Below are 24,251 nucleotides of genomic sequence, written 5' to 3' on the forward strand. Positions count from 1 at the left end.
CACATACGCACTCGAAAATCGAGACCAAATGTATTCGCCCCTGTTTCTGACGAAGTCCAACATCTTCTTTTCCACTTTCAAAAAAGTTTCCATTGATAGTGTTAGGTGGATGGCCCCCATCCAAGTGGAGTGGATGGTATTCTTGAGTCAGAATTTCACACAGAACACTCCAAGTGGTGGTGGATGCACAATTTCAATGAGCATGTTTAATCAAGCTCGTCCTCAGGATTACAATGATCCCATTTTATTCCCCCAGAAATTACCGAATGTACTGAAGTGCATATAATTGTGAGTGCATCAAGGCTTGTTGCATTGCCTTCACTGTATGGGTTTGATTCCCGCTGCTGCTGAGAGGATATTCCTGCACTCCGCAACAAAGCGGTGGCTGGTCCAGGATCAATTCTTGCCTTGAAGTGTTCACGAGTCGTCAGCTACCAATGCTCTATCAAGTGGATATGGCATCTGAAGTTGTTAAATGAAAATGAACAAATATGATAAGAAGAAGAAATAGAAGAAGTAGAAAAAATAGAAGAAGTAGTAGAAAACGAAGGAGAAGAAGAAGTAGAAGTAGACTAAGTAGAAGTAGTAGAAGAAGAAGAAGAAGAAGAAGAAGAAGAGGTAGAAGAAGCAGTAGAAGAAGAAGAAGAAGAAGAAGTAGAAGTAGAAGAATAGGTAGAAGTAGAAGTAGAAGAAGAAGAAGAAAACACTCCTTCCAAGGCAGCATTTCCTTGGTCGGGGGAACAATCCTGAACAGGTGGCCAATCTGATGCAGGATACTCGAATGGCTAATTAGTTCCAGGAAACTAGCACTCATGTTGCCGACCTCAGAAGGATGACATGCCAAATCAACCAACCCACCTGGTGTTATTTTAATGGGTAAAAAACCGGGGGCTCAAACTCAGGACCTGAGGATCTTAAGCCAGCCACCTCACCAGTATGGCAACACCAGGCTATATTAACCTGAACAAGGATAAAAAATATATATATTTTAAATATCCATTCCAAAAGGAAAGCACATTTAACTTTTACCTGTAGTGTCCACTGCATCCCAATCAGGTTGTTCAAGCTTCACAAAGGAAACTGAAAAGAAATACAGCAAATTGGCATAAATTTACAAAGTAAGGAAATATATTTTTTAAAAGGAAAAAAATTTTACGCATGGAAAACATATGAGAGGGGAAGAGGGTAGAGGTGAAGAAAAGCAAGGAGAGGTAGAAAGTTGAGAGAAAGGAAGCAGGATAAAGAAGAAAATGGAAATGATGATGGTGAGTGAGGTAGGAGTACGCCTGGTGTTAGCTTAGTGGTGAGGGTGGTGGGCTTGGGATCCTCGGGTCCTGAGTTCAAATCACACTCGGCTATTGAATTAACACAAGGTGCGGTTGAATGCCTGTCATCCTTCCGAGGTCGGCAAAATGAGTGCCAGCATGCTAGTATACCGAGTCGGAGTGGCGACCCGTCCAGGATTGTGCCTAATAGCCAAGGAGATTGCTTAAGCAACACCAACGCTCTGTACAGAGTATGCTCCCAATGGATGGATGGATGGAGGTAGGAGTGAGACAGATGAGAACATTAGCAATGGGTCATGACCTAAGAATATATATATATATATATATATATATATATATATATATATATATATATATATATATATATATATATATATATATATATATATATATATATATATATATATATATATATATATATATTTGAACTGAACATCACATATTTGGAATGCGTCTATAAACTGCTTGCCCACGTATCACATCCATGGAATGACACCCACGTCCAAAAAAAAAACAAAAGGAAAATTATCTTCTCTGTGGATGGCATCATTGGTTCAGTCGAAAGAACCAACAACAAAACTTTGAGCCTTGCCTGAAAGATAGTTTTCTCTTTTCCATAAAACATCCACAATAGGCAACCCAAGTACTTTGAGAACTCAGGACTGAATTGGGAGTCTCATGTGAGTATAGTAAAATCATTGACATATTCTTAGTATTCTTTCATCAATTTGAATGCCTTATTTTACAATGAACTTACGATGCAATGGTAGAACCCCCATCCAGCCAAGTTGTAAGTATATCGAAACACGATACACTAAGAGCCCTGTCGTTTTGGAAAAGCTGGATACCAGATTTAATGTCTTTTCATTTAAACAGAAAGAATCAACAGCCAGCCTTGCTGAAGAACACTTTTCCAGTATTCCAGAAAAGCATGACGATATCACCAAGTGGGTGGAACCCTGGCAGGATACTTGCAAACTTTGCCGGTCATTTCCTCGACCACCTAAGGTGGACGGACGTTATGTTTTTACCCCTGTCGGTCTGTCTGTGAGCAGGATATCTCAAAAAGTTATGCATGGATTCGGACGAAACTTGTTGCACAGGTTGGGTGCGTGTAAAGGAAGAATTTATTTGATTTTGGTGAAGATCCGGATCCGATAATTTTTTTAAGTGATTCTTCGCCATTGAGTGATCGGGCCAAAAAACACCATAGAGCATGATATCTCAAAAAGTTGTGTACGGATTTGGACAAAACTAGATGGGCAGGTTGGTTAGGTGACGATAACAAGCCGATTACATTTTGGTTAAGGTCCCGATACAGATCCATCCGATCAGTGGGATACAACATGTAAACTCTTCAGCCTGGCGGAGGGAGTGCATGTGCGTGCTATGCTAAGTGCCGTTCTAGTTTCAGAATGCATTTAAAATTTGTTGTTGGTCACTAATGACGAGTCACTTGTCGAATTTCTGGAGGTTAGCTCCCAACGTAGTGTTATAAGGAATGAACTCGCTCCAACACAATGGGATGAGCTGACCTCTAAAATTCGATACTTGCCTCATCATGTGTAACCATGTTTAAATGAGGAATATCTGGAAAGCTAAACTAAAAATGGTTAATGTTTTAAATAGCAGGGAGAGGTTGCTCATACTAGATTAACTAGAATGAGCAGTTGGACCGAGTTAAAGGAAAACTCCATTTATAAGTGCACTGACTAATCCTGGCAGACGAGATGTCGATGAGAGGACTGAGGATCAGATAACAAATTTGAACCAATCAAGGTGGAAGTTTTGGATTGTTGTAGTTCAATGTCCATGGAGGTTTGGAAGGTTGTAATTCCCATTGTTCTATGAGATGGTGTTGGTAGCTCATATGCTTCACCACTGGATATCGTTGAACAACATTCGATACTCCAAATTATTATTATTATTCTCCTTTTCTTCCATTTATAAAGGTACCAAGTATCTTCCCTTCCCTCCAACAGTAAGTACCAAGCTTCTGCCCTGCCTCGACCACAATACTCCTCCACTTTCCCCTGTCCTCAGCAATATCTCTCCACTTTCCAACCACCCCTACCTTATTGATATCCCTCCTCACACAATCTTCCCAACCACAGTCTATATCTTTTCCTCCTACATTGCTCCATCAACCTATCTGCTGTCTTTGCCATTCTCACTTCAGCCTACTTTTTACCAATCTCCCCATCAAGCTCATCTGCACACCAATCTCCTCCCTCAGTTCATCTATCCTCCTTCTATCCACCGTCTTCACTCCCGCAATCCTACTAACCCAGTTGTTCATGCAAACCTGCAGCCTCTGTTGTTATCTCTCTGTCAGTGCCAATGTCAGTGCAAGAAAGTGAAAAGTCCATCAGATGAAAAAAGAAGAATTTTTATTCGTTCGTTAAATGGAAACCAACTATGTAACTGTTCAGGTACTGAATAGCACGTCCTTACACATCATATCATGCCTAAAAACTTCTGGAGACTGCATTCTCAGAGTTCCTCAAACCTATTTTGAGGAGATGACCATGGAGGCTTGAGAACACATTGAAGAGGATTTTTAAAAAATGCAAAGTCAAGGCTCATGGGGGGGGGGTGGGGGGAAGAAGGGGGGGGAGACGCCAACTGCATGACCGAAAGACAAAAAAGACAGATGGACAAACAAGTGAAGTGGGTAAGAATGTGGGGTAGGGGATGATGCAGGTGGTATACAAGATGGAGACAGGAGCAATCTCTGGAAGGAAAAGCTGGACATTTGGAAGGAGGTGGACTTGGGTGGTTGGGAGGGGGAACTGAGGAGGCTAAAGAGGGTAGAAAAGATCATGGTTTTTGGATGTGTGATCATCTAAAGGCCCGGTCATACCTTGACGTTTTAGCCAACGTATGCCGATTTTTGAATTTTTTTTCTAAAACGCTGGCACACGTTGAATACGTTATGGGTAAGTTTTGATAACATTGAGAGCACGCTGAAAAACACTGCCATACGTCGTTGTACGTTGGCTTTAAACGTTGTACTTTTTGGTTGTCCTCAAATTTTTTCATGCTTGAAATTTCACGACGTATGCCGGCGTATGACTCACACGTTCCGCTACGCTGGCCACAAGTTGTATGCACGGTCTGCGATCGTTGACAGACGTCAACACATGCTACTTGTAAGTTAATCATAAGTTGAGACACGCCGAGGTAATGTTTAGCATACCCGAAACTTATTTCTAACCTATGATTAACGTGTTGTTGGCACGTTACGCTATCGTTGCCACACATCGACAGACGTTACTTTTAAGTTACTCATAGGCTGAAAGACGTCGGTATAATGGATCGTCCTTGCGTCAGCGTCCACGGCCACGGCCAGGACACTTATTTGCAGCATTCTTCAAACTTTTCTTCGGCATGACGAGGATGTTCACACTTCGATGTCTAGCTTGGCGATGATTCCAATTGTCCATCGGCAGCGTCTATTTAATAGTAGTCGAGTTTGAGCGTTTTAACACATTCAGAAGAAACGCTTCAAATTTCCAAACCCCAGCGTCAAAAAATAAAGGCGAGTGACAGCAATTTAAATCGTTCATTGCAAACAATGAAAATAGCTGAGTGGTACCATTTAAAAGTCGTTGAGTGTAAAAAAAATCCAATTGTTGAGCGCAAGCGTCTACTTTCAATTGTGGAGATGCAGCCATTTAAATCGTTGAGTGGCAGCCGATGAATAGCAAACCCCACGTCACCGGCAAAGATAAACTGCCGCACGATATGGATAAGTTAGGCTATCGTTGGGCATAGTTTGTGAACGCCGGCTACACGATAATTATTCGTTGGTATACCGTATCTATAAGTTATCGAAGCGCTCTATGCACATTATTAGTTCATTGTGCATTTGTCCAACCCGTTATGAATAGACCTAAATCATAAAAACAAGCCATAGCTCATTGTTGAAAAAGCCCCATAAAAAATTAGCCGCGAAGAACTTCGAACAATGGTGAAAAGATGTCTCCTACCCGTGGACACGCGGACGCAAGGACGATCCATCATAACCCACACCCTCCCCCTCACACTCACCTACTACTGCCAACATGAACAAACTACTACTAATACTAATACTAATACTGATACTGTTACTGCTGACATGGACATCGACTCAAAAAGGACTCGAAAACACTGTTGGGTTCCCCTTTTATGAGCAGCATTTTTATATACCAATTCCCAAAACCGCTGGGAACACGTCTTTATATGGCAGTTGTAAGCTAGAAACACGTTAATTTCTTTTTTTTTGTCGACCGGAAGACGTCATTGGAATACGTCTACATACGTCGATGTGTGTTGGGACTAAGTAAAGAATTGGTTCAAAGCACGTCAAACATCAGTTAGAAATAAGTTTCGCGTAAAAAAGACATTACCGCGACGTGTTTCGACTTATGAGTAGCTTATAAGTAGCCTTTGTGGACGTGTGTAAGCGTCCACATATCGTGTGTAAAACTTATCCCCATCGCATGCGGAACGTGTGTCATACGCCGAGTACGTCGTAAAATTTTGAACATGTTTAAAATTTCTTGACGTACTCTACTTACTACGACGTATGATAGCGTACTTTCGCGTTCTACTCACGTATACCAAACTTACTCATACCGTATTTGACGCGCCCCAACGTTTTAGACACATTTTTCTTAGGTCGGCATTCGCTGGCAAGATCGCCAAGGTATGACCGCGATGTTGACCCTTCCATTTCTACGGCAGTTATGATTCGAATCGTTGTGCGTCAGCCTTATAATAGGCTACGTCACGACATCGTCGGCGATGCGTGCAACGCGCTATGCCTAAGTTAGACTATCGTTGGGCATCGGTTGTGTAGGCCGACAACAGGTTCAGCATTCGTTGGTATAAGTTATCTATAACACAACGAAACGTTCTGTGTCCGTTACCAATGCGTTATACATAAGACCAAGTCGCTATGAATAGTCGCAAGTCGCTATGAATCTTTAAAAAAAAAACATCAAAAGTTCAACGTAAGCCAGCGTTTTACATACATTTTAATACGTTGCTATCGCTGGCTAGAACGTCAAGGTGTGACCGGGCCTTAAGATGATGATGAACAGCTATCTTGAAGACCTGGAGGGAAGAACGAGATTGAAGAGAATGTGGAAGTTGGTTCCACAAGAGAAGAAAAAAAAAAACAGAGGAATGAAGAATTGATTTTTGCAATTGACGCAGGTCTAACATAAGAATGGAGAATAAAAATTTCAGCAGTTTCATGTGAATTAATTATTGATCAATAATACAGTAAACCCTCAAATATCACAGGTTTAAATATCGTGGGTTTCCACCAATCACGGGCAACTTTATTGTGTTCCAATTTGGTCATCACGGGTTTACATTTCCACCAATCGTAGTTTTTGAGCTGAGATGAGTCATCGTTTGTGTCCGAGTATACAATAACCTCACATTACGAGCCTTTTCTTGTTTCTCGAACACCGCTTTCAATGGTGCCCAAACATAAAACGATGGGGGAAAAACAACTTAGTTGTGCTAAAAGATAGAGAAGAGGTTATAATGTTGGGAATTAAAAATAAAATAAAATGAAATAAAAATCAAGTAGTTAGATGGGTTGGTTGGAGGTGAAAGTTCGGCAGCTGTGGGCCACCATTATGGCATCAATGAATCTACTGTGCGGTATATCCATAAAAGTGAGTCAAATATCCATGGAAATGTTGCTGCCAGCATTCCGCAAAGTGCAAACATCCCATTCCAGTACCGTGATCCCAATTGAAAGGATAGAAAAAGCTCTCGAAACCCAGGAACCAAACCTTTTTCCTTGTTTTTAACTGTGGTAGTTTTAACTATTTTCCAGAAACATAACCCCCATGATATTTGAGGGTTTTCAGGATATAAATGTGAAAAATTTAACTTAATAACCATCCACTTGTGACCTCTCCCAACACCACTCCCCCAAATATATCCATTCCCTCTCCCTCATAGAATATCATGGTAAAAGTACAGCATTGAGTAGCAATGATGATGATGAATACTTTCAGCATTACCGTATAATTCCCACAAAGTGATTCACAAAACGAAAGGCAACAAAATAAATTTAAAGAGCGAGTCCAAACCTCTCATCACCTTTTTGATCCAAAGCGTCCAAAGCTTCAGGTTCAACCTTTATAACGTGAAGATCTGCAAAAAGATCACATTAGAGACGAGGAATAAAGTTTGTGTACAGACAAGATCCAAAATTTAGAAATCAGACATTACTACATTAAACAATACCCTCAACTCTCCCCAGGAATCCAAGATTCTCCACATTTTCCCCAAAACAATAGAAGCTGGACGGGTGCTCCGCTACAAGCATGCATTTAAAAGGACACGAATGATCTGCAGAGCTCTGTGAAGTGCACAAAGAATTCTAGACATTACGGGTGAACAACTTCAAGGTTAAAGGACTGACTTGAATAAGACTTGTAATTGCAGAAAACCTGGATGAGAAATAATGAAATTAATTTTTATCAAACATATGTATATATGGAAACAATTATGCACCCAGACGGGGAATCAAACCCTGATCCTCTGGGTCTGGTGAGCTGTACCAGTACTCTGCCCTCTGAGCTATCTGGGTGACCCACCAGTTGAGCACACAATTCTCCCATATATATATATATATATATATATATATATATATATATATATATATATATATATATATATATATATATATATATATATATATATATGTATATATATATATAATTGCCACTATCTTTCCACCGCTGCTTCCAGAAAACTCACTGCCAAACATAGTAGCAGCGATGGCCTGTCCACGAGAGGGTCTTCCCCCCATGGGGGGCCAATTCCATGACTGCCATTATTCACCACAGTGGGCGGAGTCCTACAATTATAATTGAACAGGGAAACAAACATTACATGTATATGTGGAGAGAGTGGCAAATCTATATGTGGGAGAATTGCGTGCTCAGCTGGTGGGTCACCCAGACAGCTCAGATGGCACAGCACTAGTACAAAATGCACCGGAGGACCGAGATTCAATTCCCTGATTGGGTACACAATTTTTCCCACATATACATATGTTTGAGCATGTTTGGCCTTTTCCTCATTTCCCAGGACCAGTTAATTTGCAAGCAATCCTACAAACATCTTCAGTCCATAAGTAATCTTTTCTACAATCGACTGCCCTTGATGTGTAACGGTCAAATGCGACTGTTCTTTTGTTGAAATATGAAAGTGAATTTTTCTTGGGATTTGCCACTACTATCCCTTGACAGGCATTTCAAGGACATCCAAAAAACAAAGATCTGTGGTTTGTCATCTTTAATTTTGATGCCTATAACCCAACTTCCAGAATTGTAACGGTATCGGTCTTGCCCAAAGATAAACTCCTCAGGATCCCCGAAGCATGAGTTGAGTTTGCGGACATGAGCCTCGGCCACGGGGAAATTACTACTGTTAGATTATCTGGAATTTACTTTCCAGATGAGGTATTGTCATCGCGTGCAGTCCGTCCATCCATCTGTCCGTCTCCTTTTTAGACTTCTCCGGCCAAACCGCTGCACCGATCCAGCTGAAATTTTGCAGCAACGTTCCTCTCCTGACTGGTAACAGGAATTGCAAAGCTCGTTCCGGTCACTTGACTTTAAGTAGGACAAAATGGCCAACTTAATAAATTTCTTCGAAAATCTTCTTCTCCAGACACACCTGTCAGAATGCTACAAAATTTAGGTTAAACATTAGGCCAGGATAGGGATGTTAAATTGCGACGGTCATGCCGATCACATGACCGGAAGTATCAAAATGGCAGGTTTCGTCAATTTTTGGGAAAAAAAAATCGCATGAATTCCTTCAAAAATCTTCTTCTAATCCAGACTTACCACTCAGAATCCAACCAAATTTGGGTAACAACATTAGGACAGGGTCTTGATGTTAAATTGCGGAGACCATGCTAATCACGTTATCGAAAGTGTCATAATGGTGATCGCGCAAATTCTGAACAAAATCTTCTTCTCCAGACCCACCCGTCAGAATGTTACCAAATTTGGGTTACAACATTAGGACAGGGTCTTGATGTTAAATTGCGGAGGTCATGCCGATCACATGACCGGAAGTGTGTCAAAATGGCAGACATAGTAAAAAAAATGTGGAAAATCTCATAAAATCCTTCAAAAATCTTCTTACCAAATCCACCAGTCAGAATTGTACCAAATGTGGGTTACAACATTAGGACAGGGCCCAGATAAGCTACAGGTCCAGTGGTCCTATTTTTTTTAAACGGCACACTAATATTTGACTGTGTTTCTTTCCTCAAGAAATATAATAATTTTGTATTCTTCAGGTGCATTCACAACCCATGAATGACAGCAAAATAAAGGAAAATTACAGGATTTTACTCATAATGGGTGTGGTGACAATAAATCATGAACAACTAGAATGAAAGTACAGGAATGATGAGCCCAACAGCAACTGCTTATGCGAAGTGAAAAAGTTCTCATGCCCATCTTAAAACTGATCCTTAAGACTGTTCCAGGCCAGTATTTTAATTGAATTGTGCTTTGCTGAAGGTTGTTTTGGCTGTTGAATGTGCTGCCGGGTCGCAGTATGACCAATGGCAGGCTGCAGTAGCCTCGGCAACGATAACATGAGACGTGAGACACCGACAGTTTGCAAAAACAATGTCATTGCAGATGTTCTGTCAAGATCTGAATAACTCTTGGATTGGTTCTGTAGTGCGTTGTAAAGTATTATTGAGGATAATCTACTTTTATTTTGGACAAGCAAATACCATGCATCGTTTCGCTGATGAGAATACCAAAGGGGGGAGAAAAAGAGGGGGAGACAGAGATAGATAGATAGATATAGATAGATAGATAGATAGAAAAATAATTATATTCATGTATTCTCAACTATATTCACTCGTTGAATTGTTGCTGGTACTTTATAAATTTAACTTTAGTACTGTAGCCAAATTGGCTGTCAGTAATGTTTCCCTTTTCCCGAGAGTCTTTTGACCTACATATTGATAAAAGGAATATCTTACAAGGAAAAAGGTCTTGCTCGCTGCAGAGAAACAGGGTGACCTGGTTGTTAACACTGCAAACTTTTGCCATGAGTGTGTTGTTCTCTCCCTCCCACCCAAAGTGACCACGTATTGCAGTTCTGAGTTATTTTGCCTCGTGCTCATCAGCTCATTCCGTAGTTGAATTGCCAAATGTCTCACCCTCCCATTTTTTGAATGTCAATTGTGTACAAGAGGGATTACTTCGGGCTTCTGTTTCAGTGAAGTCCATTTGAATGTTTCAATGAATCATTGAATGTTCTTCCTCCGTATGTACGGAATTAAAGATTCTCCTTTGGTATGCTGATCCAACTTGTGGAAAATTGAGTTCTTTTCCACCACAGAGAGGAGAGAAGGTGAGAAGGTGAGAAGGCGAGAAAGAGAAAGAGAAAGAGAAAGAGAGAAGGTGGAGGGGAAAAGAGAGAGGAGGGAGGGGGAGCAAGGAGGGGTGTGGGAGCGAGGAGGGTTGTGTGAGAGAGAGGAGGGGTGTGGGAGAGAGGGGGGAGGAGGAGCGAGGAGGGGTGTGGGAGAGAGAGGGGGAGGAGGAGCGAGGAGGGTATGATAGAGAGAGGAGGGAGGAGGAGGGGTGTGGGAGAGGGAGGAGGGAGGAGGGGTGTGGGAGAGGGGTGGGAGGTGGAGCGAGGAGGGTTGTGTGAGAGAGAGGAGAGGAGGGAGGAGGAGCGAGGAGGGATGTGGGATAGAGAGGAAAAGTGTGGGAGAGAGTAGGGAAGGAGAATGAGGAGGGGTGGAAAATGGAAGGCAGCATGAGGTGAGAGGAAAGGAAAGCAGACGTGTAGTGGAGCGTTAATTACGATTCATACCGTCTCATCAAAATGATTCTGTGGAGAATAACAATGAAGATGGAAACAAAGTAATGTGTGAAATCCATTTTCCACCATTTATACTATAAATACCGCCCAGAGACAAGTGCCGGCTGGACACGCCCAGAGACAAACATTGCCCGGATACGTCGGGAGACAAGCTTCCGTCCGGACATAAACACTGCCCGGACACAAATACCATCCGGAGACAAACAGACACAACCCAGACAGGTCCGGAGGCAAACATTGTCCGGACATAATCACTTCCCGGACACATCCGGAGACAGAGACAAGGAGAGATGTGTGGGAGGGTGCTGCACTGTATTAGGAGGGGGTGGAGTGAAGATGGCACAGGGAGAGAGAGAGGGAGGGGGGTTAGCAGAGAGAAAATGCTGTGCTTTATGAACACACACACACACACACACACACACACACACACACACACACACACACACACACACACACACACACACACATAGATTTCTGAATGCTACTCATGGCGATGAAAAATATTTTTACCTCCACCACTGAAGGTGGATTGAGGTTATATCTTCACCCCTGTCTTCTTGTGAAGAGGATATCTCAAAAAGCTGTGCACAGATTCAAACGAAATTAGGTGGACATGTTGGGTGTGTGACAAGGAAGAACTGATTAAATTTTGGTGCAGATCTGAATCCGGATCCGGATCAGAGAATTTTTAAAGTGATTCTTCACCATTGAGAGCTTGATTGGGCCAAAAATGATAGACTGCATCGCACGATATCTCAAAAAGTTGTGGACGAATAATGACAAAACTTGCTGGATGATTTAGGTAGGTGACATGAACAAGCCGATTACATTATGGTTCGTCACCGAGGCAACAGCAGTGCAATGTCCGATAAGTTGATTCGATGAATAGAGGGAGTGGAGCAAATGATACCTCATCGGGTATAATAGAAGTAAAGCTGAATTTCCAGACTAAGGTACAGCGGGCTGAACTTGGTCAGTCCAGATCCTACCTATCAGTGCGATACAAAACGTAAACTGCTCAGCCAAATGTTCTACCGAGTGCTGTTGCAGTTTTTTTGTCGTTGTCGTTTACATTTTGTGTAAAGGGTAAGAAAGTTTTTGCTACGTTCAAACTTTCTTCTTTGAAAGGGGAGAGTGTTACGGAACAGTATTTTCATTTAATTGTGCTTTGGTGAAGGTCGTTTTGGCTGTTGAATAGTCTGTCGGGTTGCAATGACACCAACAGCTGCTGCAATGGCCCTGGCAACGATAATACCATGAGATGTAAGAGACACTGACAATTTGCACAAGATATTGAGTTTGCGTGAAAAAACAACGAAAGTTTGCGTGAAAGGGAGAGAAAAAAGAAAGGAGGAGAAGGAACGGAGGAGACAAAGGGGAGAAAGGCACATTACATTGAGCTGTTGCACTTGGTCTCATGTGAAAGGCAAATCATTTTAAAACTAAGTAACCCAGTAAAGGAGGAATCGGGATGTTCTCTTTGCAAACTTGGGGAAGTTCTGCAACGCCCCCATTCCCAGACCATGCCTGATCAACTTCACTCTGCTGTGCGTTAGTCTGTGGAGATTCAGCTTTGCTTCTCATATTATACTCAGAGAGGAATCATCTGCTGAACTCCGTCTACTCGTCAAATCTACTTGTCGGATAATGCACTGCCGTTTCCTCGGTGATGACTTCAAAGCTTGTGTACCCTCATTGGTGCCGTTTTGGGTGATTTACAGTGCCTTCAGAAAGTATTCACGCCCCTTGACTTTTTCACATTTTGCTGTGTTACAGCCTTAATTTATAATGGATTAAATGAAGAAAAAAATTTCACCGATCTACACAAAATACCCCATAATAACAGAGTGAAACTAGAGGGGGAGCACTCGGGAGAGTGCAAAACCTCCGCCGCCAATACTGCTGGGTCACTCAAGTGAACCTTATATCTTATTAATTAAATAGGTCAACAGTGCTGACAGAGTTATAGTTCTTTTCTCCAACATTTTTTTGGGGAGGGGGGGGGTTGGAAATCACTTAAAACATGTAAAAATGCAAAAAAAAAAAATCGAAATTCTGTTGAAAAAAGTTGCAAATTTTTTTTTTCTCCAACAATTTTTTTTTTGGGGGGGGTTGGAAATCACTTAAAACATGTAGAAATGCAAAAAAAGAAATTTCTTTTTTTTGGGGGGGTAACAATTTTTTTGGGGGGTTGGAAATCACTTAAAACATGTAAAAATGCAAAAAAAAAATTTTTCTCAAACAATTTTTTTGGGGGGGGGGGTTGGAAATCACTTAAAATATGTAGAAATGCAAAAAAAATTTTTTTTTCTCTAACAATTTTTTTGGGGGGGAAATAATTTTTGGGGGTTGGAAATCACTTAAAATATGTAGAAATGCAAAAAAAAAAATTTTCTTTTTTCTCTAACAATTTTTTTTTGGGGGGGTTGGAAATCACTTAAAACATGTAGAAATGCAAAAAAAATTAAAAATTTCTCTAACAATTTTCTTTTGGGAGGGGGGAAATTTTTTTTGGGGGGGTTGGAAATCACTTAAAACATGTAGGAATGCAAAAAAAAAAAATGTTTCTCAATTTTTTTTGGGGGGGGGTAAAAAAAATTTTTGGGGGGCGTTGGAAATCACTTAAAACATGTAGAAATGCAAAAAAAACATTTTTTTTCTCTAACAATTTTTTTATTTTGTGGGGGGGAGGGGGACCAAGTCCAAAATTTAATGGCATGATCCTTGGACCATACCTAACACCCCCACCAAGTTTCGTCGAAATCCGTCGAGGAGTTTTTCCGTAATACTGTTCACAAACAAACAAACAAACAAACAAACAAACAAACAAGCAGTCATAGACTGGTACTAACGAAATCGTCAACTTGACCTCTGACCTTGTCTAATAAAAGCTGTCTCTCGAGAAGGTCGCGACGCAAACCAGAAGTTTCTACGATGATTCTGTATCAAACCATCAAAAATCGTAACGTCGACCGAAGCAAAAATCTCCATTTCTCCACGCAATTATATTATACCTTAACGAAACTCAACGACGCGTCTGCTCGAGCGCACTGCATCATGGGACGACCCGTGACGCATCGAGTGAAATATTTTTTATACAATCTTAAAACGTCTCCAAAACATCCGATTTTTACCAGAATTTCTAAACTGAGTTTTAAGCGTCCTAAGCGATCGCAAAAACTGAAGACAAAATTAAAATCGAAGTTAAAACGAACTCGTAATGTCGAGCGAAGCAAAAATACTCCATTTCTCCACGTGAATTTACGGAATTATGTTTGACCTCACTGTGACCTTGACCTTTCACCGATTTTGACCAAAATATAATCAGCACTAGCCATCACCCTCCTGAATCACGTGGTGTAATTTGACATTGGTAGTTTCTTCCGTTCTCGAGTTATCGCGCCTACAAACAAACAAACAAACAAACAGAAACGGAAGGCATCAATATACTTACGAAATCTTTAGATTTTGTAAGTAACAAACAAACAAACAAACAGAAACGGAAGGCATCAATATACTTACGAAATCTTTAGATTTTGTAAGTAACAAACAAACAGAAAGGGGTGAAAACAGTAACCTCCATCCATCTTCGAAGATGGCGGAGGTTAAACATGTTTTTTTTAGACATGAAAAGCTGAAATATTGTGCGTCAATAAGTATTCAACTCCCTCCCCCTCCCCTCCACCTGAGTCAATATTTTGTAGAGACCCCTTTGGCAGTGATTACAGCTTCGAGTCTTCTTGGGAATGTCTGTATCAGCTTTGCACATCTGGATTTGGGGATTTTCTCCCATTCTTCCTTGCAGATTTGCTCAAGCTCTGTCAAGTTGGATGGGGAGCGTCGGTTAACAGCAATCTTCAAGCCTCTCCAGATTCTCAATGAGATGAATGTCTGAGCTTTGGGCCACTCAAGGACTTTCACGTTCTTGTTCTGAAGCCATTTGCATCCTGCTTTGGCTGTGTGCTTGAGGTCATTGTCCTGTTAGAACGTAACTCTCTGCCGCAGTTGAAGGTATTTTGTACATGAAGCAGGTTCTCCTCAAAGATTTGCCTGTATTTGTCTCCATTCATTGTTCCCTCTGTCCTTACAAGTCTCCCAGTCCTTGCCGCTAAAAAAGCATCCCCATAGCATGATGCTGCCATCACCATGCTTCACGGTGGGGATGGTGTTTGATGGGTGATGAGATGTGCTCGCTTTCCACCATATGTAGTGCTTTGCATTCAGGTGAAAGAGTTCCGTTTTCATCTCATCAGACCACAGAATCTTTTGCTTCATGGTCTGAGTCTTTCATGTGCCTTTTTGCAAACTCCAGGTGTGCTGTCATGTACCTTTTTATCAGGAGTGGCTTCTGTCTGGTCACTCTCACATGAAGCCTAGATTTGTGAAGTGCTGCAGAGACTGTTGTCCTTCTGGCAGGTTCTTCCATCAAAACCAAGGAACTCTGTAGTTCTAGCAGAGTGGTCATTGGGTTGTTAATCACCTCCCTGACCAAGGTCCTTGCCCAGTTGCTCAGTTTGATCAGATGGCTATCTCGAGGAAGAGTCTGGGTTGTTTCATATTCTTTCCATTTACTAATGATGGAGCTCACTGTGCTCTTGGGAACTTTCAACACTCCAGAAATTGTTTTATACCCTTCCCCATAACTATGCCTCCTCACAATTCTATCTCGGAGTTCTACAGACAGTTCCTTGGACTTCATGGTGCAGTTTCTGCTCCGACAGGCAGTGTCAACTGTTGGACCTTCTATACGTAGAAAGGTGTGTTTCTTTCTAAATCATGTCCAATCATTTACATTGGACACAGGTAGACTCCATCAAGTTGTAGAGACCTCTCAAAGATGATCAAAGGAAATTGGATGAACCTGACCTTAATTGGGAGTGTCAGAGCAAAGGGGTTGAATACTTTTTGACGCAAGACATTTCAACTTTTCATTTTTAATTAATTTGCAAGAATTTCTAAAAACATGTTTTCACTTTGACATTGTGGAGTATTTTATGTCGATCGGTGACAAAAAATTAAATTTAATACATTTCAAATTCAGGCTGTAACGCAACGGAATATGACAAAAGTCGAGTTGTGTGACTACTTTGTGAAGGCACTGTAAATCAATCGCTGGACTGTTGAAGGTTCCCAAGATCACAGTGAGCTCCATCATTAGGAAATGGAAAGAATATGAACCACCCAGACTCTTCCTAGAGCTGGCCATCCGACCAAACTGAGCAACTGGGCAAGAAGGACCTTGGTCATGGAGGTGACCAAGAACCCATTGATCACTCTCACAGAACTAGAGTTCCTTGGCTGAGATGGGAGAACCAGCTGGAAGGAGAACAGTCTCTGCAGCAATTCACAAATCTAGGCTTTATTGGAGAGTGGCCAGATGGACAGAGAAAAAGGCACGTGACAGCACGCCTGGAGTTCGCAAAAAGGCACGTGAAACACTCTGAGAGAATGAGGCAAAAGATTCTGTGGTCTGATGAGACAAAAATTGAACTCTTTGGCCTGAATGCAAAGTGCTTACGTCCAGTGATCATAGCTCATCACCCATCGAACACCATCCCTGCCGTGAAGCATGGTGGGGGCAGCATCATGCTATGGTGATGCTTTTCAGTGGCAGGGACTGGGAGACTTATAAAGGTAGAGGTTACAATGAATGGAGCCAAATACAGGCAAACCCTTGAGGATAACCTGCTTCAGAGTGCAAAATACCTTAAACTGTGGCAAAGATTTACGTTCCAATAGGGCAATGACCCAAAACATACAGCCAAAGCAACACTGGAATGGCTTCAGAACAAAAACATGAAAGTCCTTGAGTGGCCCAGTCAAAGCCCAGACTTGAATCCCATTGAGAATGTGTGGAAAGACTGGAAGATTGTTCACTGATGCTCCCCATCTAACTTAACAGAGCTTGAGCAAATCTGCAAGGAAGAATGGGAGAAAATCTCCAAATCCAGATGTGTGAAGCTGAAACAGACATACCCAAGAAGACTCAAAGCTGTAATCGCTGCCAAAGGGGCCTTCTACAAAATATTGACTCAGGGGGTTGAATACTTATTGACGCAAGACATTGCAGCTTTTCATTTTTAATCGAATTGTAAAAATTTAAAAAAAACATGTTTTCACCTTGTCATTGTGGGGTATTTTGTGAAGTTCCGTGACAAAAACGTTAAATTTAATCCATTTTAAATTCAGGTTGTAACACAACAAAATGTGACAAAAGTCGAGGGGTGTGAATACTTTGTGAAGGTCCTGTATGAGCCATTATTGAGAAGGAAGGTTGCCCGTTCCTCCACGCTCTCCTCTTCTTCATGTAACGGATTGTCCTTAACCAGCTTGGGGGTCCCATCTTCAATGTCTCTGACACGACTTGACCTGTGGACTTGGGTTCTTCTCCATACTTTGGTGATACAAGGCTTTCATCCTCAGAGAACTTTTAAGCCACAACTGACCTGTCGGTTGCATCCCGTGCGCACCCTCTGGACAAGATCCTTTCAAACGTGCTCACTGCTGACCCTTCACCCAACTATAACCCACTGGAGTTTATTTCACAAACTGTTTGCTTGAGATAAGTTGCGACCTCAAGAGTCGTTTAATTTGGGGAGTCTTCGATAAATCGTTAAGTGGTGTATTTAATCAGTATTAATGTGTTTAAGGTAGACAGGGATAAATAAATATTCCCGAAAAGTTATCCTTGTGTCTCTCGTCGTATGTATGTAGGTTTCACCCATAAAACACAAAGGGCACATTGGAGACTATTTATTTTCTGCCGTGACACCCTCCGGGTTACCGGTGTACTTGCTGCAGTGCATCGAAGTTGACATGTAACAAGACACAGACTTTCACAGTTGGATATATGACATGAGAGGGGGGAGAGAAATAAGATGTGGTTGTAGAGGAGGGCAGCCTTACCTCGTCTGACGTGCAGGAGGATGGCTTCAGCGTAGGGGAGTTGGACGAGAACGGAGATGTGCTCATCAGTGCATGCCCCGAACCAGTGCAGCATGCAGTCTGGCTGCAATCTTCGAGGCCACAACTCGACTCTGACTGTCATTTGCTGCAGCTCAGATGTTGACTTTCCTCTCCAGCTCTGATACTCCGACTGCAGCTCTCGTCTCAAACTCCAACCCACGAAGCACCTCTGACTGATCTTCAACTAGTGACATGCCTCTGACTGCTCCCCATCTCCTACTCATGATGTGCCTCTGACTGGTCTCCAACTCCAACTGGAAGCGAAAGCTCAAGTGACGGGTTTTTATTTCCTTTGCGTGTGACGTCACCACCACTCCTTGATTAGCCTCGTTCTTCGTAACGTGACCTCTGGGGCACAGAGCGCCGGTCATCATCATGTCACACATTAAGGGTCTTGCCAAATTGGCCGCCATGACAGTGTGCACATGGTTGGGAAAATAGAGTGGAGGAGAAATGGAAAGCACAAATAATAGAGAAAATGCAGGGAGCTGGCAGAAAGACAATGGACTACGTATACTCTGCACAATCATTCCTGATAGCTAATTGGGGTGATTTTGAGATGACTTGTGCTAACATTCATTGGGAGATAACTGTCTAATTAATCCCTTAAACCCCCCACCCCAAAGTCATTTTCATCACAATATATAAATTTGAAATATAGTGCTGAATAACAACCGACTCGTGACATCCCCCCAAATGTACTTTAAGGAAACTTCTGAAGTGCAAATTGCCATGCAAACTGCTTGTCCTCCTTCCCTCCTCTCCTCCCCCAACCACCAAATGCACTCCCTCTCCCCAACAAAATATCATGGCAAAAAAGCACAACATTGAGTAGCAATGCTGCTGAATACATTCAGCAATACCATAGCATAGAATCTCCACAAAGTCAATCACAAAACAATCGGCAACAAAATAAATTTAAAGAACGAGTCCAAAACTCTCATCACCTTTTTGATCCAAAGCTTCCAATGCTTCCGGTTCAACCTTTATAATATGAAGATCTGCAAACACATCTCATTGGAAACGAGGAATAAAGTTTGTGTGCAGAAAATATCCAAAATTTCGAAAACAGACATTCTTACATTAAACCATATCCTCGAATTTCTCCAATTGTAGTTTGTTGTTTGCAAAGTCAAGGAAGGGCTAGAACAGTAGTAATTTAAGTTAACGTGGATGAGAAATGATGAAAATATAAAATCTTTCATTTTCTACAATGGCCCCATCTCAGATCATTAATTTGGATTCATGCCAGGTCACACTAACTTGGTCAAGGTGCTTCTTCTCCCCTAACAATGGATTGAGGCCCTCAATGTCAGACATAAGATCAGGGCCATCTCTCTGGACATATCTCGTGCTTTTGATACAGTCTGGCATTCCACCTTGCTCTCCAAACTCTATGTCTATGGAATCCAAGGCCAACTCCACTCTTGGGTTACTGACTTCCTCCACTCACATAACCAATGTGTGGCTCTCAAAATATACCTTTCATCTCCTCTTCCTGTCAAAACTGAAATGTCCCAAGGCAGTGTTATGGGCCCTATCCAATTCCTAATCTTCATCAACGATGTCTCCAACTATGGAAAATCCTCTATTTGTGGATGACTCCATCCTCTTCCGTGACATTCCTTGTCCTTCAGATAGGCAGGTAGCAGCCTCTTCCCTCTCTTCACACCTTGATAGAATCACAAGCTGGTTAAACACTGAGAATGTCTTTCAATCCTAACAAATCTCACACTCTCAATCTCTCTCTTGGAAAGGACCATCTGGCAAACCCTCCCATCTACTTAGCAATCCTCTTGAGGAAGTTCACTCTCTTAAACTCTTGGGTCTCATGATCAGTCATGATCCTTCTGAGGCAAACCACATTTCCAAGTTGGCCTCTAAAGCCAGTCTGCAGGACCCACACAGTCCACCATCAACCCCCTTCCAGTGAAACTACCTAAATACAAGATCACTGCTCACCTCCACTCATTTGTTCCTCTTTTTTCCTACCTGTGGAACCAACTTCCACATCCACTTCAATCTCAGTCAGTAACCTCTCTTCTTTCAACCACATCTCCCTCCAGTCGAGGTTCCTCTGCTCTCAGTCATCTGATGGTCTCCAGTGCCTCCAGGAAACACAAACTCCCACAAACTCCTCCTTGTGAAACTACCAAAAATACAGGCTTACCACACACCTCAACTATTTTGTTCCTATTTCTCCCTTTTGTAACATTGTCTCCCAGAGGCGGTTCAATCGCACTCCTTTCACAGGGATTCAAGACAGTAGTGCACGAACATCTAATGTCATGTCATCACCTATCCTTACTCGTGATGTATTCCACCCCCATTAGCTCGACCTAACCCAAAGCTCTTACTTGCAGGTTACTGAGTTTCCTCCCACAACTCCCTTTTCCTTTATCTTGATGGTTGTGCCCCATTGTTGCCCCACTACCCCTCTGTCAATTTAACCTTGCTCTTCAATGAGCCTCAGTCCTGTGTAAAAAAAAATGCATACCCAGGCTTTTTAGCCAATTTAAATAACACAAGCAATGCAAATTTAAAAAATATGACCGCCTGTCTTGAAGTTCACCTGGATCAGGAGCAACAGTCACTCAAACCCCCCGCAGACCTCCTTAGACCCTGAATTTTTTGATGCCGTGAAGAAACTTAGGTACATCATGGGTGATGAAGGTTGTGGTCGTTTCATTGCAATTGTGTGTGCAGTTCAGAGAAGAGAGCAAATACCCCAAAAAAATTTTTGGGGGGGGGAGGGGGGCAAAAAGCCTCTCCTCGACCCCCTTTTCATGAGCGCAGATTTTGATGCGGTCGATGTACACTTTGGTACATCACGTGTGATGAAGGTTGTGGACAAGTTTCGTCAAAATTGTGTCTGTAGTTTTGGAGAAGAGAGCAAATATCTATTTTAGGGGGGCAACCCTCCCCCACACCTCCCCGCCGTAGACCCTTTTAATGAGTGCAGATTTTGATGCGGTCAATGCACCCACATTAGGCATCAGATATAAAGCTTGTGGCCAAGTTTCATCAAAATCCTGTGTTTGGTTCAGGCGAAAATGACTGAAGTGTTTACAGACTCACTCACTCACTCACTCACTTACGGACACTGCTTGATTGCACAAGCTCACCTGACTAAAGTCCAGGTGAGCTAAAAATGAGCTTACATCTTCAGTTTAGAACATAAAAAAAATTTAGATTCAGCATGAATTGGAATCTTTCATGAAAAACTTACCCTTTGAATCTTCAGACTCAAAATCTTCAGGTTCAATCTTCACTTTACGCTGCAGATCTGCAAAACATTGCTCTGCGAAATTAAAGTTGAAATACCAAATGGCTGCACAAATTAAATATAAATATTTTTAGCTAAAGAAGACCTTTGCTATAAAACTCCTTCTACCATTTACATTTGTAAGGATGCAAATCAACTCGTCTTTCAGCGCAAGTGATCTTTTTATTCTCCAGACTGACTGCAAGTCGAACGTAAACTCAATTTTTCTAATCACAAATGATTTTAATGCAAGAAGCCATTTGATCCATTCATTGAACCTGTGCTACATCAGTTTCATGTCTGTTTTACTTTTATGTCAGACATGTTAACACAACTTTCAGAAATGAAAGTTTTAAAAAAGGCTTTTTTTTTTTTCATTGATTACCAATAAAATACTTTGCAGTTGTGATTACCAATAAAATAAAAATCAGTGAACACTTCGTGTGCCAGTAAAATTTGTCATCTCAAAAGCAGTGTACAGTTCTCATGGCAGAGGGTACAGTTTTCATGAGTTTTGTCAATTACTTCTCTGATTGGCTCAATTACAATTCCTTGACTCCGTGAGTTTTGCTCTTAATCTGAGAATATACAAACGGATTGAGCTTGCATTTTGCAAACAGATAAATAGTCGATAAAAGAATGAATGAGCAGTATGAGCTCTTTATTTGTGAATAGTCTAAGACTCCTCCCCGTTCCAGCTCAGGGAGTGATCCACCACCAGTGCATTCCAAGCTCTGCCCCTCTCCTGGCGGAGGGAGAGACATGCCACCAGATAAACTTTTTTCTGGATATTTCATTTCAGGATATCTTTGTGTTTCTTTTTTTTTCCTGGAATAGTTGCTTTGAGTTACATCGGTGTATCAAAATTCAGCTCTCCAGCACACTCAGAAAGTACTGTACTAAACATTTATATTAGTGAGTGAGTAAGTCAATCCTCAGAAAAAGATTTATATTGTTGTCGTCATCGTACTCGTCCCAGTTGCCCAGTCCGAATCTTGACAAACTGCATTGAAGCGGTCGTGCTGGCCAAATTATTTTGTGCTCCGACCGGGGTTTTGGGCCTGTTTGATGCATTACTGTATTCAGATGGTTTGCCCCCTCCCCTCTCCCCCAAGACAATTAGGTGACGCGTTAATAGGTATCGTGCACTCGATTACCTTAATTAGCAACCCGAGTGGTGGTTGCTTGGACGCAGGCACCGTTTTGTGCCGGGCGCTAATGAGCCAAACCTAATCTGTCCTTTAACGGCCATATGAGCCAATGGAATTTGTGATCAGGAAACTCAAATCACTCAGTGACCAAGTGAATTTTTAATCGTGTATTTACAAGAAAAGAAGCAATACCAGAATTTACAATACAAATTTGCCCCCATCCATCCATCCATTGGAACCATACTCTGTGCAGAGCGTTGGTGCTGCTTAATCAGTCTCCTTGGCTATTGGGCACAATCCTGGACGGGTCGCTACTCCGACATAGGATACCAGCATGCTGGCACTCATTTTGTCGACCTCAGAAGGATGGCAGGCAGAGTCAACCCCACCTGGTATTTATTCAACAGGTGAGTGGGATTTGAACTCAGGATCCATGGATCCCAAGCCCACCACCCCAACGATTAAGCCAACACCAGGCATAAATTTGCCCCCAAAGTATGGAAATGAGAGTTCTGGGACAAATTGTCAAATATTTATTTCAGATGGAATTTCAAAAAAAAGGTAAAATAATGAAGTAAATATTTAAATAAAATAAACAAACAAACAAATAAATAAATAAATAAACAAAACAAATACATTAATGATTGCACAAATAGACAAGTAATAAAATAAAAAATAAAAATAATTTTTTCAATAATGAATAAATAGAATATTTCAAAACCGCACAACCACCACCTCCACAACACGCTCTCCCACACAGCCCACCTCCCTCCACTCCTCCCCCGCTCTCTATTGATTTATCAAAAGCATAAAATAAAATAAAAATTCAAATTTCCCCACTTATTTCAAAATCAACAGGATGTAAATTAATTAAATGAAATTGTCAATAAACGAAAATTATATATATATATATATATATATATATATATATATATATATATATATATATATATATATATATATATATATATATATATATATTGGTTTTTATAAAATAACGACCACATCATTTTCACATAGGCCAAGCTTTCAACCACTTTCAAGTAAGCAGGACCGAAATAATATTTTATCAATTGAGTCTTATTTGAGGTTCGTGATGGGCTTCATTTTCTTATACGATTGTGAATTTCGTCTTTTGTAATTCTTGTCAATAAAATGAACCGAAAATCTCTTCTCCTTCCATATCATATAATTTACAAGCAGATGTACCCGCACCATGTGTGGAAGAATTTAGAGTTCCAACAGGATGCAATATGATGGGGTTACTGCCGGTGGGGCCGATTCAATCGATGGACAGACAGACAGAAAATACAACTTTATATATGTAAAGATATAAGATCCAAGGAATGGTGTCTATAAAATATCAACAATCTTAAAAAAGCTCACTACTCCAAATTTAGGTGTAACCTTTGCTAAAATGAGATTTCCATCTGTAAATTACAATAATATCACAGACTTTAAGATTAGGTTTTCTTGGGTTGGTCTCTTTTTCATATCAGAGAGTGTACTAGTACAATCTATGTAGGGACGGTGTGGAAAAAAAATGTCGGTCCCACCCACTATATGCAAAACTAAAGTTGGAATATCTTCTCGAAGACGTCTCTTAAGTTAGATATAAGAGCCTAACTGGTCTGTTCAGCTGATGTCTCGGCAGGGATCACTTTTCAGTACTTCAGACCATGGGAAAAGCAAAAAACAAAAAAG

The 24,251-nt window shown here is 41.3% G+C and overlaps 1 protein-coding gene across 9 annotated transcripts in view; it reads right to left on the bottom strand.

Moving 5' to 3' along the window:
* Window positions 1–24,251, bottom strand: part of LOC147025504 (uncharacterized) — a 60,527-nt gene that overhangs the window by 8,937 nt on the left and 27,339 nt on the right. For 6 of the 9 annotated variants that reach the window (XM_085886988.1, XM_085886991.1, XM_085886985.1 and 3 more), the window contains 4 exons: window positions 21,361–21,417; window positions 19,079–19,132; window positions 7,395–7,448; window positions 1,030–1,080 (listed from right to left, as the gene is read on the bottom strand). In XM_085886988.1, the coding sequence (XP_085743114.1) occupies window positions 1,030–1,080; window positions 7,395–7,448; window positions 19,079–19,132; window positions 21,361–21,417 (216 nt within the window). Of the gene's footprint in view, window positions 1–1,029; window positions 1,081–7,384; window positions 7,449–18,071; window positions 18,480–19,078; window positions 19,133–21,360; window positions 21,418–24,251 lie in introns of those variants that run through there. The other 3 variants (XM_085886992.1, XM_085886993.1, XM_085886994.1) reach the window with 2 other exon arrangements.

Source organism: Eptatretus burgeri, chromosome 6 (assembly GCF_056783735.1).
Source record: "Eptatretus burgeri isolate ZD-2024b chromosome 6, Ebu_testis_v1, whole genome shotgun sequence".
Lineage (NCBI taxonomy): Eukaryota > Metazoa > Chordata > Myxini > Myxiniformes > Myxinidae > Eptatretus > Eptatretus burgeri.